General features: G+C 32.2%; 2 protein-coding genes across 2 annotated transcripts; both read right to left on the bottom strand.

The window, feature by feature from the left end:
- Positions 1-313: 313 nt before the first annotated feature.
- Positions 314-7,819, bottom strand: LOC134253205 (TLC domain-containing protein 2-like). Its single transcript, XM_062735717.1, has 4 exons — positions 7,524-7,819; positions 6,050-6,132; positions 4,534-4,616; positions 314-3,034 (listed from the first exon to the last, which is right to left on the bottom strand). Exons 1-4 carry the CDS (start codon positions 7,736-7,738, stop codon positions 2,627-2,629), a joined length of 789 nt encoding a protein of 262 aa, XP_062591701.1. The 5' UTR covers positions 7,739-7,819; the 3' UTR covers positions 314-2,626.
- A 5,897-nt stretch (positions 7,820-13,716) lies between these two features.
- On the bottom strand, positions 13,717-16,236 carry LOC134253273 (E3 ubiquitin-protein ligase FANCL-like). The gene is made up of 2 exons (XM_062735787.1): positions 16,197-16,236; positions 13,717-14,911 (listed from the first exon to the last, which is right to left on the bottom strand). The coding sequence occupies exons 1-2, from the start codon at positions 16,206-16,208 to the stop codon at positions 13,778-13,780; spliced, it is 1,146 nt and encodes a 381-aa protein (XP_062591771.1). The 5' UTR covers positions 16,209-16,236; the 3' UTR covers positions 13,717-13,777.
- Positions 16,237-16,306: the final 70 nt, after the last annotated feature.

The following is a 16,306-nucleotide window of genomic DNA, read 5'->3' as shown; positions in this document are numbered from 1 at the left end:
TGATTGATATGATAACTATTTTTAAAAATTCTTCATATCTCAAGTTTCTTTTTCTGTATCAAAAGAAGATTCATAAACATTATTTTTTGTAACAAACAAAACTCCCAAAATTTTTATTATTAAAACAAAAAGTGCACAAATGGACTAGCCTTCAGACACTCCAACATATATGTGCCCTAGAATATTTCAAAGGAAGGAAGTCATCATATGTCAGTATGTGATATGCCAAAATGTGGTTGCTTCCTAAAGTACATGTATAAGAGAAACTCTTTGAGCTCAAGCTTTCACTCTGGAGTACAACACCGCTTTTATAATGGTAAATCAGAACAATTATGGCAACAATTTTAAATATATGAATGATTTCTTACACTCAACATCTTCATTTATGACAAACCATATAAAAAAATATTATTTATAAATACACTGACTTAAAGCAGAACTTTAGGAACTGATCGTGGAACTATGTACCCTAGTCTTCAGTCATTATACCGATACATGGGAAAGAGGCACGGGATGAACATAAGCAGCAATAAAATAGATCTACTGATTCCACATCTGACATGATGTGCAAAATGCTAACTATAAAACACTGTACAATTTTAGCTGTTAAGTAAGCTTGTGATAAAAAAGCTATTGTATGAAAGTCTTTTCTTCTTTTTTTTATATTCATGTAATGCACAAAAAAGCTATATGTCTATCCCATTATTTATGAAATTGATTCTTTGGGTGAGAAAATGATTAAGAGCAGTTTAAGCATGATTAATGCCATGAAACATAGAAAAATGAAAATTTTAAAACATACCTACACCAAATAACAAATAAGGCACAAGTAATACAGCACAAGAAGCAAGAACAGTAACTAAATAAGGGCAGACTAGAAGCAGCTTACCGGTAAAAGCTAACACAATAATTACTTAATACTGAGTCTTTGTGAACAGCTTTATCATGAACCATGCTTTTAGGCAGCTTGTTAAAACTAAGAAAACTCTATTTATTCTGAGCTGAAAACTGGGATGGACAAAAATATTCAGGATAAAATTCAATGTAATAATTCAATAACTTTGTAGTAGTGTTATGTTACTTTAACTTAGATATTGCACTCATTATAAACAATTTTGATATCTTAGTTCTAGGTGTTGTTTTTTTTGTTACCCTCTAAATAAGTAAATATGTTTATTTCTGTTTCTAGCCCCCTTCTTTTTCTTATGAGATTCCCCTTTCCAAAAAAGTTCACAAGTGTTCTTCAAATAGCCAAGGATGGGATTTTCTGTTTTGAAAATGTGTTATGAAAATAAATGGATAAAGCCTGCCATTATATGACTTACTTGTAATAAAAAATAAACAAGCAGAAAAAATTGTAATTTGTGTAGCAGCTTTAAATTTGTACATTTTTCCCAAATTGTCTTCCAATTTAAACACATCATTAATCAAAATGAAAAAGGAATATGTATCAAGGTAAAAATGGTTTGTGCAAATCCATACAATGTACAATACATTCCTCAAACATTTTTTTTATCTAAAAAAAATCTCAACATTGCTACTGTTTTGCATGCTGTTCACAACCTAAATTAGACTATCTGTATTGTTTAACAAGAATAAAACTTCTTGGGTTACATTTCTTCACAACTTACAAAAGCAAATGGTAAAATGTTTCAAAACTTCATAAATCTCATCCATGGTAAGACAGATCTATATGTTTAACTCATTCATTCAATACATACAGTGTCACTTTTCATACAACATCAAAATACTGGAAGTAAACTTACAGAATTTAAAGCAAGTATCATTTATACACTCACTGCATGTACACCAGATACAAAAAAAATAAAAAATAAAAATAGAAATGAGACTTATTGAAAATGTCTGGTATATAAAGTTTATGAGACTCAAAATATATATTAACTTTTCCTTCATACAATCTACATTCCTGTAGGTATATTCTGTGGATTATATTATGAATCACAAAACATATTCTGGGGTCATTTTAGTTAAAAATTACTACCACGTATAAATCTTTTCTTTGAAAAAAAAAGAAGGGTAACTTGTAACTTTTCAATTCCATATATATTATATACCATATAAATAAGTATCAAATTTCACATCTGATTGTTATGAAATGGAAAAAGATAAATAAAAAAAAATTCTTAAGTGGATCAATATAAAATATCAATTTAAAGAAAATGAATATAGACAATAAAATCAGTTCAGCCAGGACAAGAGATTCATAATTTTCAATTTTACAAAAAAATGGAAATACTGTATATAGCGAAATGTCTACTGACAGCACCTTTGGAAATTAACCAGTCAATTCCATGTAGCAGAACAGCTGATTAAAAATTTTGATAACATATTAATACATATGCCTACTGTCAAAAGAGTTAAATATTGTCTACTAAACACAGTTACACAAAAATTGGTTTTAAAAAATTGTGAAACTCAGCTGCTCCATACTACATTTAATATAGTGCATATGTTGAAATAAGCTTGAAAATAAACTACATGTATGCTTTTAAAGGAACATTCTTATACACATGAAAGTGCATGAAATTAAAAGCATTGTATCCCTTACAATGCTTTCACATGGCAATTTCAAAAATCAAAAAAAATAACCAACTTATATGACATTTCACTCGTCTTTTCTATAAAAGCTATTGTGATTCCCATTCAACTTGAGTTGTGGTTTGGGGGGTTTTAATATATCACTTTTAAACAATCGCCAAAATAAAACCACATTAATGACTGACATGACAAACATGGATAATGAAAGACAACAGTAAAAGAAGAAGGGAACTCGACTGGGCTCTATGTACATTCCGTAGAATATCCTACAAATGGAGAACCCTCGACAGCTCACAAAGGTAAATAAGTTCAGATACGTAACAAGTTTATAGAACCAGTGGTCAAAACCTATCTTCCACATCTGAAGGAGTTTACGTGAGTGGAGGAAAAAACTGTTTATTTCGGCCATCAAGGCCACACAGTTATATCCAATACATGAACCTTGATGAACATTGGACCAGAACATTGAAGTTACCTGTGGAAAAAAAAAAAAAACATTGTTAAAGACTCATGATAATTAAGTAGTATTAATGTGTGAAATGCTAATGGCTACCATGGACCTAGAACAATAAAGAAGCTGAATAGCTGATATGTGTATGGATAAATTATGCATATATTCAGTCAGGGATTAATCTAGGTTTTGGGGGAAACTACCCTTTCTGGAAAAATTGGGAAAATCAGCTCTGCAGCTGGGGGCCACCCCAGATTCCCAGCTGGTACAATACGCAAGTTTCGAGATTATCTCCCTTGGTGAGCTCTTTCGTTGAGGAGGGGAGTTTGTTGCCACATAAACAGACAGGTGGAACAGATATTTATATATTGGACACATTGCATCATCAATATACTGGTTTATCATAACTACTTGATTGTCAGGATCTACTCTTCAGCTTGAAAATAACCACATTAATGTAAAGGCCTCATTTTTTAAAACGAAAAAAATTGTAACAGAAGAAAATATCAATGACTGTAAGACTTTTCAAACGAGGATAGAGATACATGTATGGATCTTCAATAAATACACATATATTTGATCAGTGCACATGGCAATCTAAATGACACACTGATTCTATCCCTAACTATAACTTCAAAGAGCCCACTAACTTTCTAGAAAAGGTTTGTACAATCAAGGAAATCTTTTATTTTTATAAAGTCTACAGCGGTGCTCTCATTTTCAAGTATCCTAATTGAAAGTAGATTTGTAAATAAGCATAGTTGAACTTAATAAAATCATCACTGCTTAACGTTATTATCTTTCTATAACATTAAATGGATTTTAAAAGCCATACACATCAATCATTTATTTATGCACATTTGTATACACAACAACCTGTCCCACTTCCATGCTGATATGGATACTTTTTGCGCCTCTATCATAGGTGAGTTATAATCTCGAAACTTGCATATTGGAGGGGGGGGGGGCAAATGAATTTCATCAAGTAAATGACCTTTTAGAGTGCATAAAATAGCAAAGTGAAACCATATTTCACATCCTCTGGATGGTTTTACTTTAAATTTCCACTTTTTATGAAGGAAAAATTTCAGCTTTTTTTCATTGTCAAGAGAATTTTTTACTCATCATATTAGGGGAAAATAGGATATTCAGGGGATATTATCTCTTGAGGAAAAAACTGAATATCAGTAGTAAATATGTCTAGCTTAATCCCTGTCAGTGCAATTCACAATAGAAGTCGCATAAAAATAAATTTCTTAAAATTGAAAGTAAACATTATCATGATTAGCAGAGGCATATACTCCATCAAGAAAGACATTCATTATTATTGTATTATGAAAGGGAAATATCTGTTTACTTATTACATGCTTATATTTCTTCAATTATAATTGATTAACAGATTTTAATGGTCAAATACTGTACATTAGATACAAACATACATGAAATTTTGAATATTTTACTTTCATTTTCAATTAATAAAATAATTTCAATATTCATGCATGAATGTTAAATTCTTGACTTACTGCTATATGGTGTAGTGTAACTTCCCAGTTACTTAAAAGTCTGCCGTTTAGGTACATATCAATTGAATCATAAATGAAATACCCTGAAAGTAGAATATACACACAAAAGCTCAGATACCCCTTTTCAATAAAAGAAATTTTTTTTGCAACATTTTTCCACATTAAAGTGATATCTTTTTTAGCAGCTACATGTGCAAAATTTTTTTCTGCATGCTTTCGATTTGTTCAACACTGTCCAAGCTGTTTAAACATTTAAAACAATATTCACTTCTTGTTGAAAATATTCTGCATATACTGTAGAAACACAATTTTTATGGGGATCATAATTCGTCCATGTGTTTTCTAAAATGGTTTCGTGGGGATTAAATTTAGTTGTTTTGGAAGTAACACTATTCAATAGAATTTCGTGTAGGATTTAATTTCGTTGATAATTATTAACAGGGAATTTTGTGCTTTTACAGTATTTTGAATTAGTTAACATCTTTTTTTTTTAATATTGAAATGGACAATTTTTTTCTTTGCATTGAAGAAAGAATATTTTTTTGTCATAGAAGGTGTACATCTGTTGTAAAACAAAATGTTTTATAAGTCTGGACTCCCTTCCATATTGGGTAAAGTTGAATATCTAAATGAAGTGGCAAATGGTAATCTAAAGCTGATAGAATATTTCAATTTGCATTTTCAGACATCAGACTCCAATATTTTTACAGATACAAGAAGCAAGTTTTTTATCCTCTCAAAAGAGTTGCTCTTTGACAATATCTGTTTCCTACATCTCTCTTTGTAGTACTGTAGTAAGTATATTGACTTCAACTATTTATAATATCCTGCATTTTATAATTAGACAATTACTGATGAAAGTAAGAGTGCACAGGCTTAAAAATAACAAAATCTTGACCCCCCTCACTATATTATGCATTTTTATACCAACTTTGTGTGTCCGAGTTTAAACACATCAAGAAATATTTGATATCAGTATGTAAGGGTCCCAAAGCATAATCATGCATGATGGAGAGTCAAAAGCCTTTTTAACAGTTATGTCTTATACATGTGAAATATTGATATATTTTCCATTTTCTGAAGATGGATTCTGGCAATCAATGTCCTAGGTAATACAATTTTCTGATTGAAACTGAGGAAAACTTGATAAAAAGTTAGAAGTATGCAGACCATGCTCAGTATGATCATCTAGCCCCATTCAAATATTCTTCAAGGTGTGTTTTAACATGTTCAAAACAAGTACAAGAATGTTTTGACAGAATACACTTTAGTACCTCAGGAAAATAAGTACACAATGTAATACTATGCTGTGGTGCTTCTGGGGAAAAGATGCTTCAAGACATTGATAACCAATGAATCACTACTGAATGACAACATTCTGCATATATATTGCCATGTAGGAATTAAGTCACATTTTTTTCTTTTTACCCTGCATATGAGATTCAATAAACTTTGAATTTTGGGATCGGAACTATCTGGTATAGTATTTTATACTTGCAATAAATAATGTTTTTACCTGTAGAGAAAGCTACCATCATATAGGTGAAATAGTTGATGTGTTCAATTAGGTCATCAAAGATTTCAGGATACAAAACAAAACTAAAAAAATAGGAAAAAGAAAATAAATCAGTCATTGCATAAAATCACTCCAACAAATCAGTGCAATAATAAAGTCATAATATGCTGGTGATTGAATCTAACGTTAATAAAATCAATTGTGACATGACCCGGTGAGTTTTCCTTTGAAGTCAAGCATACTGTAACTGCGATACAGAACACTTTTTGTGGGCGTTTCTTATGCAAATGAGCAGAAACTGTACTGTATCTGCAAAATATCAACGATACAGTACGGTTTATATTTAGCGATGACGGAAAGCTGTATCCATATACAGACATACCAATCGTTCAATTCGCCATAGAACTGTTAGTATTTACTCAAAAATTGAGGTGAATTAAGAATAAAATTTTACAACGTAAAGGTATTATTGTCGGATTCAAAATTTTAGAAAGGAGGGAGTGGGGAAGTTCACAAATTATTACTTTGACCCCCCCCCTCCAAAAAAAAAAAAAACGGAAATTCGTATTCCGTGGGGTTATATTTATAACCAACTAACACCTATGTGCGTCATTTCGTTACTTGTTGACGAATTATGTATGTATACAAGATTAGGAAAAAAAAATTATTTACGAAAGCGAAAAAGAAAAAAACTCAAAGGAGGTGGGATGGGGGCACCAGTGAGTGCTGTATTCCCCTTTTTAGTTACTCTACATTTTAATGAAAACATGAACGTAAAATCCCCCCCCCCTTTTCCTTTCATTTGCTTATTTCAATTTGTATATGACGACCGGTGGAGGACATTGTCGGACATTTCTCTCAAATCTAAAAGCATTTTTGTTTCAAAAATATTCCCACATGATTCTTAGATATCAAAATGTTTTGCATTAAATCGTAGCTTAAACTGAAAAAAAAAAATGTCAGCAAGAGCTGCATCGAGAAAAAAAAAACCCTAAATCTAAATAAAATTTTTGGAGAACAAATTAATTTATGCATCCCTTAAATAATTATTTTAAAATGATAGATACCTGCACGTCCATCTCACTCGGCATTTCAGTTGCGAATGCTTAAAATGGGATACTAAATCAACTTTCTGCAAAATCATCTGATTGGTTGGGAGGTATGTACCCAAATACGCATGTAAATTAGTGAGGTCCTTGGAAAGGTCATGTCACAAGTCATTTAGAATACTCGTTTCTTATGTATCAGAGATACAGGGCGGGGCCCGGCTCGAGCTATCGCTCTCGCCTCAAGCCCCGCCCTGTATCTCTGATACAGTAGGAAACTCGTACTCTAAATAATACTTAATGTGCCGGATATGATTTTTTTTTACTTGTCGTATGGGGCCCTATACGTTACTAATATAGCCATGGGCATTAAATACATAGAATACAATTAACAAAAGGGTTTTACATTCCAGACATGTATATCATACCACAATACATTCCATGTGCCACATATCATTCCGTGAATCCAAGATATAACTAAATTCCTCCATCGCCATGGGTCTTCTTTGACACTCTGCGGAGTTTCTACATATCGTGAGACAAACTTATTCAAAGAATGAAAAACAACTATGGTTGAGAACATCATTAGATACCCATAACGAACGTCAACTTCAACTTTCCTTAAGTCTGAATCGGATGCCATTTTTTAATGAAATATAACTAGTTACAGTTTACATGTGTCTCATCAAAACCGGGCAAGCCAAGGCCCATTTAGTCACGTGACTTGTAAAGCCGCTTCTGTCATTGCATATTGTAAACAAAACATCGTGTTGCCAGGCTTAGAACAACACATGGACTTCTTACTTTACTCTAAACGTTACAATATGTGTCAGTACATGTGTGTTGTTGAAATCAGATTTTTCATATTGCAAGATTTTCAAAATTTTAACATCTATTCAGATTTTTTTTGGTTTTCCTCAGACATGAGATAGATCGACTTAATTCTCATTTTGATGAAACTTTGGCCTGAAATTTTTCAAAGAACGACCACGTATTCAAAGAGACTTTGTTTCCCCCAACTATTTGCTTTACACGGGAAAATAAATGACAAATCCTACATTAAAGTTGAAATCAATGCATTTTCTCTAATACCAATAGAACTATTTATCAAACACACAGAGTTTATTGTCATTACCTCAAAAAAAAAAAAAAAAAAAATACAAAACTACTGTATAAACTATTTTATTAACAAAAAATGAACTTTCACTATCCAATTCATTATCTTCAAACGACTACTTGTGAACGCTAGCTAGAACTCATAAGTGTATAAAATTTATCTTAATTTGTATTCAAAACGAACGTTTGCATGGTTGAAATGTCATTGTAACTAAGATATCAGACTAAAAACATTCAATTAAAGTGTTTCCACATTTATTTGAACCCTTCTATATACACTATGCATGTAATATGCTACCTCTTTATCAAATTTACTTTTAAATGACATTCTTGATATAATGAGGATTAATTTGCATACAGAACAAAATAATTAATGTACCCAAAACTATAATGTGCGTGAAGCGGAGAGAGAGAGAGAGAGAGAGAGAGAGAGAGAGAGAGAGAGAGAGAGAGAGAGAGAGAGAGAGAGAGAGAGAGAGAGAGAGAGAGAGAGAATTTCAATCTACCGAAGAAAATAAAAGTTCTCAATCATTTCTACTTTTTTAATGAGAAGAAAAAAGTGTGTGAATCAATCATGCCCCCGTGCGGCAGCCTATGGCGAGGGCCAAGATCAATTAAGAGAACATAAATATTGTTTTCTACGGAAAAAAAACTTGTATCAGTGAATATATCTGAAATATGTCAGCCCTAGAACCAACCATTCAAAAGTTAGACAAAAGTTATAATTAATTTTTTTTTTAAGAAATGGGCCAAAATCCAAGGAAAAAACTGACACATAGGGATAGAACTTGAATAGTCACAAGAAATATGAATGTAAAATATAAAAAGTTTTGGAACCAAAAGTTATGACCAAGGTTTAATTTCTTTTTCAAAAAGGTCAAACTCTAAGGTCAAGGTCAAATTCGTTGGTATCGAAAAAAGATCTTATAAAATGTATAAGGAATACATCTATGAAAAAATGAAAACCTTTGTACCAATTGTTCTAAAGTTGAGGTCAAGGTTATTTTTTTAAGTTGTCAAACTCTTAGGTCAAGGTCAAAGACGTGCATACCGCAGGAAAGGAATTTCAAGAATAAATACATGTAATACCAAATACACACGTGAAGATTGAAAGTCCTCGCATCAACTGTTCGAAAGTTATGGACAAGTTTGGAAATTGTTTTGCAAAAGTGGGTCGAACTCCAAGGTTAAGGTCAAGTATCTGAACCAAAAGAAAGGTCTTAACACAGTGAATACAGTTGTGAAATATAAAAGCCATTGTTCCAACAAATCAAAAGTTACAGATAGGCAAGATTAAAATTTCTGCGGACGGACAGACAGATCGACAGACGGCGGAAAGGGCAAAAACTATAGATGTACACCCGAATCTTCGATTACGGGTGCATAAAAAAATTAATTTTACTCTCAAAATGTCTCGTATCTAAATACATTTGTACTGACAACCAATTTGTTGTTTTATATTATATTCCCTTTTTTAAACATGCTATACTCAGAGGGGAATGATAAGTTTAATAAAGTCTCAAAATGAAGCTTGAAATTAGAATATTTTCGTGCAACAATATTTTTAATTCCTGCATCTCAATATGATTCAAAGATCAGTGAAGTTCTTCGAAACGGTAAAAAAAATTACATATTCGGGAGTATATAGTTTTTGCCCAGTCCATCTGTCTGTCTATCTATAAATCTATGTTATTTACCCCCCCCCCCCCCCCCCCCAAAAAAAAATCGCCCGTAACTTTTGATTGGTTGGAGCAATGACTTTAATTTTAGTTCACCCCCAAAGGCTCAAGTGAGCTTTTCTGATCACATTTTGTCATGCGACAGTCCGTCTGTAAATAAACTTTTTTTTTACATCTTCTCGACTTCTTGTCAAGAACCACTTCTAAGCAAGTGCTCAGGTGAGCAATGTGGCCCATGGGCCTCTTTTTCAGATGCGTATTCTTTGTGATAAGACCTTCTTTGAATATGAATTTATTCATCCTCTTGGTCTTGGCATTGATCCGCTTTTGCCAAACTTTATTGAATTTTAAACCTGGCTGTATCTTCTGTACAATTAGTGCTGCTTTCACACTTACATACGTATTTATTATGACTAGACTTTTCCTTCAATATAAATATTTTTATGCCCCCGTAATCGAAGATTCGGGGGTATACTGTTTTTGTCGTGTCCGTCCATCTGTTTGTCCGCAAAAACATTTTATCCTTGCCTATAACTTTTGATTGACACGTTGCGCACGGTGTTGGTACTACAATATCTAACTCTTTATGTAGCAAAGAAATTGGCGGTTTTGCAATGTCATATTTGCTTTAAATTGAAAATAAAATCATTTATGTTATCTAAAGTAATGAATAATTCTCAAAATTTTCTTTTAAATAATTTAAAATTATTTTAACTATGATGAGGCGTTACTCAGTATTGATCATTTACGGCGAAATTCCTGTGTCCGACGTTACATCAATTATTGTTCGCGCAATTAAAAGGTATGAAAAAATGAACTTACAATTCTCTGAATTAAATGAAATTTAGGGGGTACAGTAAAATATATGCATTCTTTAAGATATTGTTGAGTTTTTAAAATCATTTTATCAATTTCATGAATTTAGACTGGATCTACAGTGCGTAAGTAAAATGTCTAACAGTAAGAAATCGTTTCCTTATACAGACATTAGCCGAAATGGAGATGTGTACCAGACATAAATCCCAGACAAATATTAATTTTGGTGAATAATCTTTTAGTACATATATTTCTTAGATTAATTGAATTGATACATTTTATATTACTTTTCCAACGTGAATATTAGGAAGGCTTTCTTAAGTGTAGCCATTTCGTAATGCACGCACGAGTCACTGTATTGTCACTAAATATGTCTCAGTAACATATCAAAAATATACGAATTAATGTAAGATATAAAGCAATCATGTATGTAGCTTGAAAGAACATTTCATGCTGCATTTACTAATTACACAATTTTTACAGTAATGGTCTACATGAAACAAATGCAAGCATCAATAAAAGTGTAGCCATTTTGTCACAGTACGAAAAACGTCATTTTAAGCAATGCGTACATATGACGTCAGGAGCGTCAAATTATTATCGCCGTGGCTTTTTTCATGCTGGTCCGTAGTATCAGCTCACAGGTACTTGTGGACATGCAAGAACCACCCCACCCCCGATATTCAACCCCGGAGCTTGTTGGATATTTTTTCACAAATTATATTTATTAAACTTAATCATCCAAAGGAAAAAAATTATGAAAACTCCAAAATGATATCGTTCCACAAAAAATACCCTACTAAACGAAGAATGCATTATAAGCCCCCCTCCCCTTCTTTCACCAAAAATAGTAAAAAGATTTTAGAATTTTCGTGATAAACCAGATTTTCAATAATGGTGATACGTCTCCATCCCTCCTTTTTTTTCATCTACTCAATACACAAAATTGATACTTATTTTTTTTTTTAATTCAAAATGACACCAGTTCCATTGAAACGTAGGAAGTATAAAAATTTTAACTCTCATTTTTTCTCTAAACACCCAAAACGCATGCGGACGCTAAATGACCTAACTGAAAAAAAATATTGAAGGAGGTTGAAAGGGAATACTGCTTATATATTTTCTCCTTACAAGTATAAGACAGATGAGTGAGAAAAATAGAAAAAGGAATATTCACTGAATGCCTTTGGCATTTCAGTAATTAAAATTCTATTATTAAGATTTATTAATAAACATCTAAATATTTAAAAAAGAAGGTTCAAACATTGAACATTATTTTCCCTTTTATTTTTTTTTTATACTTTTGAAAAATAAAATACATTTAAAGATCTAAAATATGCATGTATAAGGTTCAAAACGTTATAACAACGTTATGGCTTAAATAAAGTTATTTTGAGATAACGTCAATGTGTACCAACACCGTGCGCAACGTCTAAGTGGAGCTATGACTTTCATATTTCACAAGTGTATTCTTTGTGACAAGACCTTTTATTGGGTACCACCAACTTTGACCTTTGACCTTTACCTTAGCGTTTGACACACTTTTACACAAAATTCCAAATATTTACTTTGGCCATAACTTTTGAACTGTAGATACTAGGACTTTCATCCTTCACATATGTATTCTTTGTGACTAGACCATCCATTTAATACCAACAACTATGCCCTTTTGACCTTGACCTTGAAGATTTACGTACGTTTTAAAATTTTTAACCTCAGCCATAACTTTTGAATTGTAAGGGCTAGGACTTTCATACTTCACATAAGTTATCCTTGTGAGAAGACCTTTCATTGGATACCAAGAACTTTGACCCTTTCACCTTGGAGTTTGACCTAATTTTTAAAAACTTTAACCTTGGCAATAATTTTGAACCATTAGGATTGGGGCTTTCATCCTTCACACGTGTAATCCTTGTGACAAGACCTTTCTTAAGAGACCAATCAACTTTGACCCTTTGACCTTGACCCTGGAGTTTGACCTACCTTTCATATTTCACAAATTTATTTTTTTTGAGGAGAGATTTATATATACTTTGGGTAGCAAAATTGTTTAATTTGCATTTAATGTTGACATACAGGGGCATCAGTATTTCACAAACACATTCTTGTTTAACAAATGATAACAACCTTAACTTTTAAACAACTGATGTTTGGAATTCTTTTATATTTCACATGCATATTTCCTGTACTAATTCCTTTCCCTAGTCTAGATATCACCAATTTTTTTACAAACTCACTTAGTAAGGATGTTTCATCAATCCAAAATACTAAATACAAGAATACATACAAGTTTGTCTCACTTTTATTCAAAATAACATTTAATCAACAAAAAAAGGACTGAGTAATAGACGAATTAATATAAATACCCTCTGCTTTGCCTCCTAACCATGTAAACATGCAAATGAATACTTATAATGCCTTACATATACATGTATCCAGAAATAAAAACCTTTTCAAAGTTTACAGATAAATGAGGTCTTACTCCCAATGTCCAAGCAATGGCGAGGAACAAGATATTTAAACTTTTTAATCTACTCTTTTAAAACTTTTTAAACTCTATTAAATAGTGAGAAAAAGTTTCAGAAATTGAATTTGTTTAAAAGTCAACACAATAAATCAATGATAAAGCTATATCTTGCACATAAGATATTGAAAGTTGACGTGATCAAATTTGCAGCTAATACAGTGAATTAAATGTAAATCACAACTTAAAGTACAATGTACATTTCTCACCCAGCATCCTGTATCTACCAGTATATCTATATGGAGGAAATGATTACTGTAAAAGCACAAATATTCGTGGGGGATTAAATTTCGTTTATTTCGTTGTTAACATTTATCAACGAAATGAAATCCCACACGAAATTTTATATGACTATGTATTGAATAGGATTACTCTCAAAACAACGAAATTAAATGCCCACGAAACTATTTTTGATAACAAATCAACGAAATTTTATCCCCACGAAAATTTGTGATTCTACAGTATATTTACACTTACATTTACACACCTTTAAAAATCTTTAATTTTGATTGTTCACACTTTTACATTCTATAAGAAAAACAAAATTTCATATTTTAACAGACATTTTAACTGTAATGGGAGTTCCACAGTACGGACACTCTCCAAATATAGTGTTGAAGCTCTGCCTGCAAGAAGGCAGTCCTCTTAACCACTCAATCAAGCAGGTCTGATGGAAAGGCTGGCCGCAGCGCGAGTCATTACACACCTCCTCGGGAATCTCCGTCCCTAGTCTGTACGAGTAACAGATGCCACAGTCTGCACTGAAATCCTCCTTCTTAGAGTCTGATGGAGAAGGAAAAGCAACATTTAACACAGTGCACAAATTTGTTAAGATGCTGTTGTTTTCATTCCATAAATGTAGGTTAGAGGTCATATTTTCTCGCAAAGGATTGGTGGCCTGGTTTGACCCCATAAATTTGATTTCTGGCAAAGAACATGGATGTTTGGGGTCTACAGTTATTTGAACAGAAGCACTGGCACTGATTGCTATTCTTCTGTTGGTGGCAGCAAATGTGGGATTATCTGGTTCAAGAACCCATGTTTTCTGGTCTAACTCATCTAAATTATTCCATAAATTTTGATAATACTCAACATTATGGATAAACTGATTGAATAAATCTAAGAGTGTACTGGAAGATGTCCAAACTACATCAAATTTAGCTGGTAGATCCACAATAACTGCAGGTGGTTGTCTTGGATGTTGAGAATGAAGTTTAATTTTCATGATGTGCTGCCTTTGTTTTTCATCAGTGTACTTTATCTGGAATGACTGAAAATCAGCATCAACGGAGATGACTCTCTCCCAGCCAATTTTCTCCAGTTCGGAAATCAGTTGAGCACAGTTGCTACTATATGATGTTGATCTGTTTTGTTCTTGGGAACTTATTTGCTTCTCAGCAATGCCTCTCAGTTCTTCCAAGAAAGCTGGAAGATTCTCACACTGTGCTAGTCTCTGCTTTAAAATTTTGTCATACTTTTTCAAAATTTGTTCCAGTTTCCATTCACATGTTAACTTTGCATCTGTCAGTTTTCCACCTTGAGGCAGTTTAATATTCATTCTGTATTCCTTATCTAAAATTTGAATATATCCATCATATTCTGTGAAATCAAAGTTTTTGGGGAGTAAACATGGAAACTTCCTTAACATCGTTCTGCTGTCTTCATTCACACTGCAAGTTATCTACAACACACACACACACACAAAATAAAATAAATTATAATTATAACAAAAGTTCTAAAACAAATGTTCACCAGTGTCATCTGGCTTTTCTGACAAATACCTATATGTAGATACTGTACAGTGGAGCCTCATTTATCCGGATGCTTTGGTTCCTAGTTAATTTCTCCGGATATGTGAAGCATCCGGATACCTGAATTACCAGTTAAATAAGACAAAATAATGTTTACTAAATTCTGTTACGATGAAAAATGGTCCGGATACTGAAGCATCTGGATATATGGCATCCAGATATCTGAAGGTCCACTGTATTTTCACCTTTTATTTTCGCCCCTTTCCCCCTTGTCACAAGTGAGTGAATTTAAAACGGGGTGAATTCAAAGAATACAGTATAAATTCTTAAACAGAACTGTGCGAATTTAAAATGGGGCTAATTTGTAAGCAAGAGTAAAAGGGCGAAGATAACATGGGGAGAAAATAACTCTTTATATAGTAAATAAAACCCTTAACAATTCAATTCAGTTATTGACAACACCAGCAACCTGCTTTTTCTTAAATTTTTATGATTTCAGCAATTTTTTTTAATTAAGAGTGTTGATGCTTGAAATTCAGTATAATATCCCAAATGGGCTATAAATTTACAGTGCAAAAATTGAAAATTTTTATTTTGGCAATAAATATCATAAATCTGAATCAGGACACTTAAAAAGGAATAACTTTTGGATGACAAGTTTTCCTGTATGTCATTTGTTTAGGAGATCGATCCCTCGGAAGTTCCTTAACTTCTTGGGGATCAATCTAACAAAGGGTAGGGTTGCAGAAAAACTTGCTTACCAAAAGTTATTCCTTTTTAAGTGTTTTGATGCGGATTCATAATATTTATTGCCAAAATAAAAATTTTTAATTTTTACTCTGTAAATTTATAACCCATTTGGGATATATCCCAAATGGACTATTATATCCCATTTGGGCGATTGGTCCCAACCTGTTCATATATTTCTGAGAAAGCTCATAACAGCATAAGTATGACTTACTGTACACCTTCTCTCTTGATAAAAAGAATTTTAAACTTTTTTTCTTTTTATATAAATTAACAAGAAAACATCAAAATTTGATCCTCCACTAAAGCATGTGGCCAATATGCTATAATTTGAACAAACGTAAATTATTTCAAAAAAGATTGAATATATTAATAAACTGTGTTGCTTTTCGCTTGTGCTGAATTTAACTGTGTGGATAGCTAATGAAATGTCTTTTTATCTCAAAACATAGATAATATAATATATACCATGCTATCCATTAGTTTTTATCGCCACTAAAACTTCCAAAGTTGGCGGACTTTTTTTTTAAAAAGTGAAAGTAGAATGACTTTGCCAACTCTTACCAAATCTATTCGAT

This window comes from Saccostrea cucullata, unplaced genomic scaffold, assembly GCF_032062105.1.
Source record: "Saccostrea cucullata isolate Sc308-1 unplaced genomic scaffold, CSIRO_AGI_Scuc_v1 ctg28, whole genome shotgun sequence".
NCBI lineage: Eukaryota > Metazoa > Mollusca > Bivalvia > Ostreida > Ostreidae > Saccostrea > Saccostrea cuccullata.
Note: the sequence above shows the minus strand (reverse complement) of the source record. Positions and strands in the feature narration are given on the sequence as shown.

Bases quoted from the DNA above. Each gene is read 5' to 3' on its own strand.
- LOC134253205 (XM_062735717.1), bottom strand. From the start codon at position 7,738: ATGGCATCCGATTCAGACTTAAGGAAAGTTGAAGTTGACGTTCGTTAT. The intron at 6,133-7,523 runs GTATGATATACA...CTATTTTTTTAG, and splicing joins GGCACATGGAATGTATTGTG to TTTTGTTTTGTATCCTGAAA. The intron at 4,617-6,049 runs GTAAAAACATTA...TTCTACTTTCAG, and splicing joins GATGGTAGCTTTCTCTACAG to GGTATTTCATTTATGATTCA.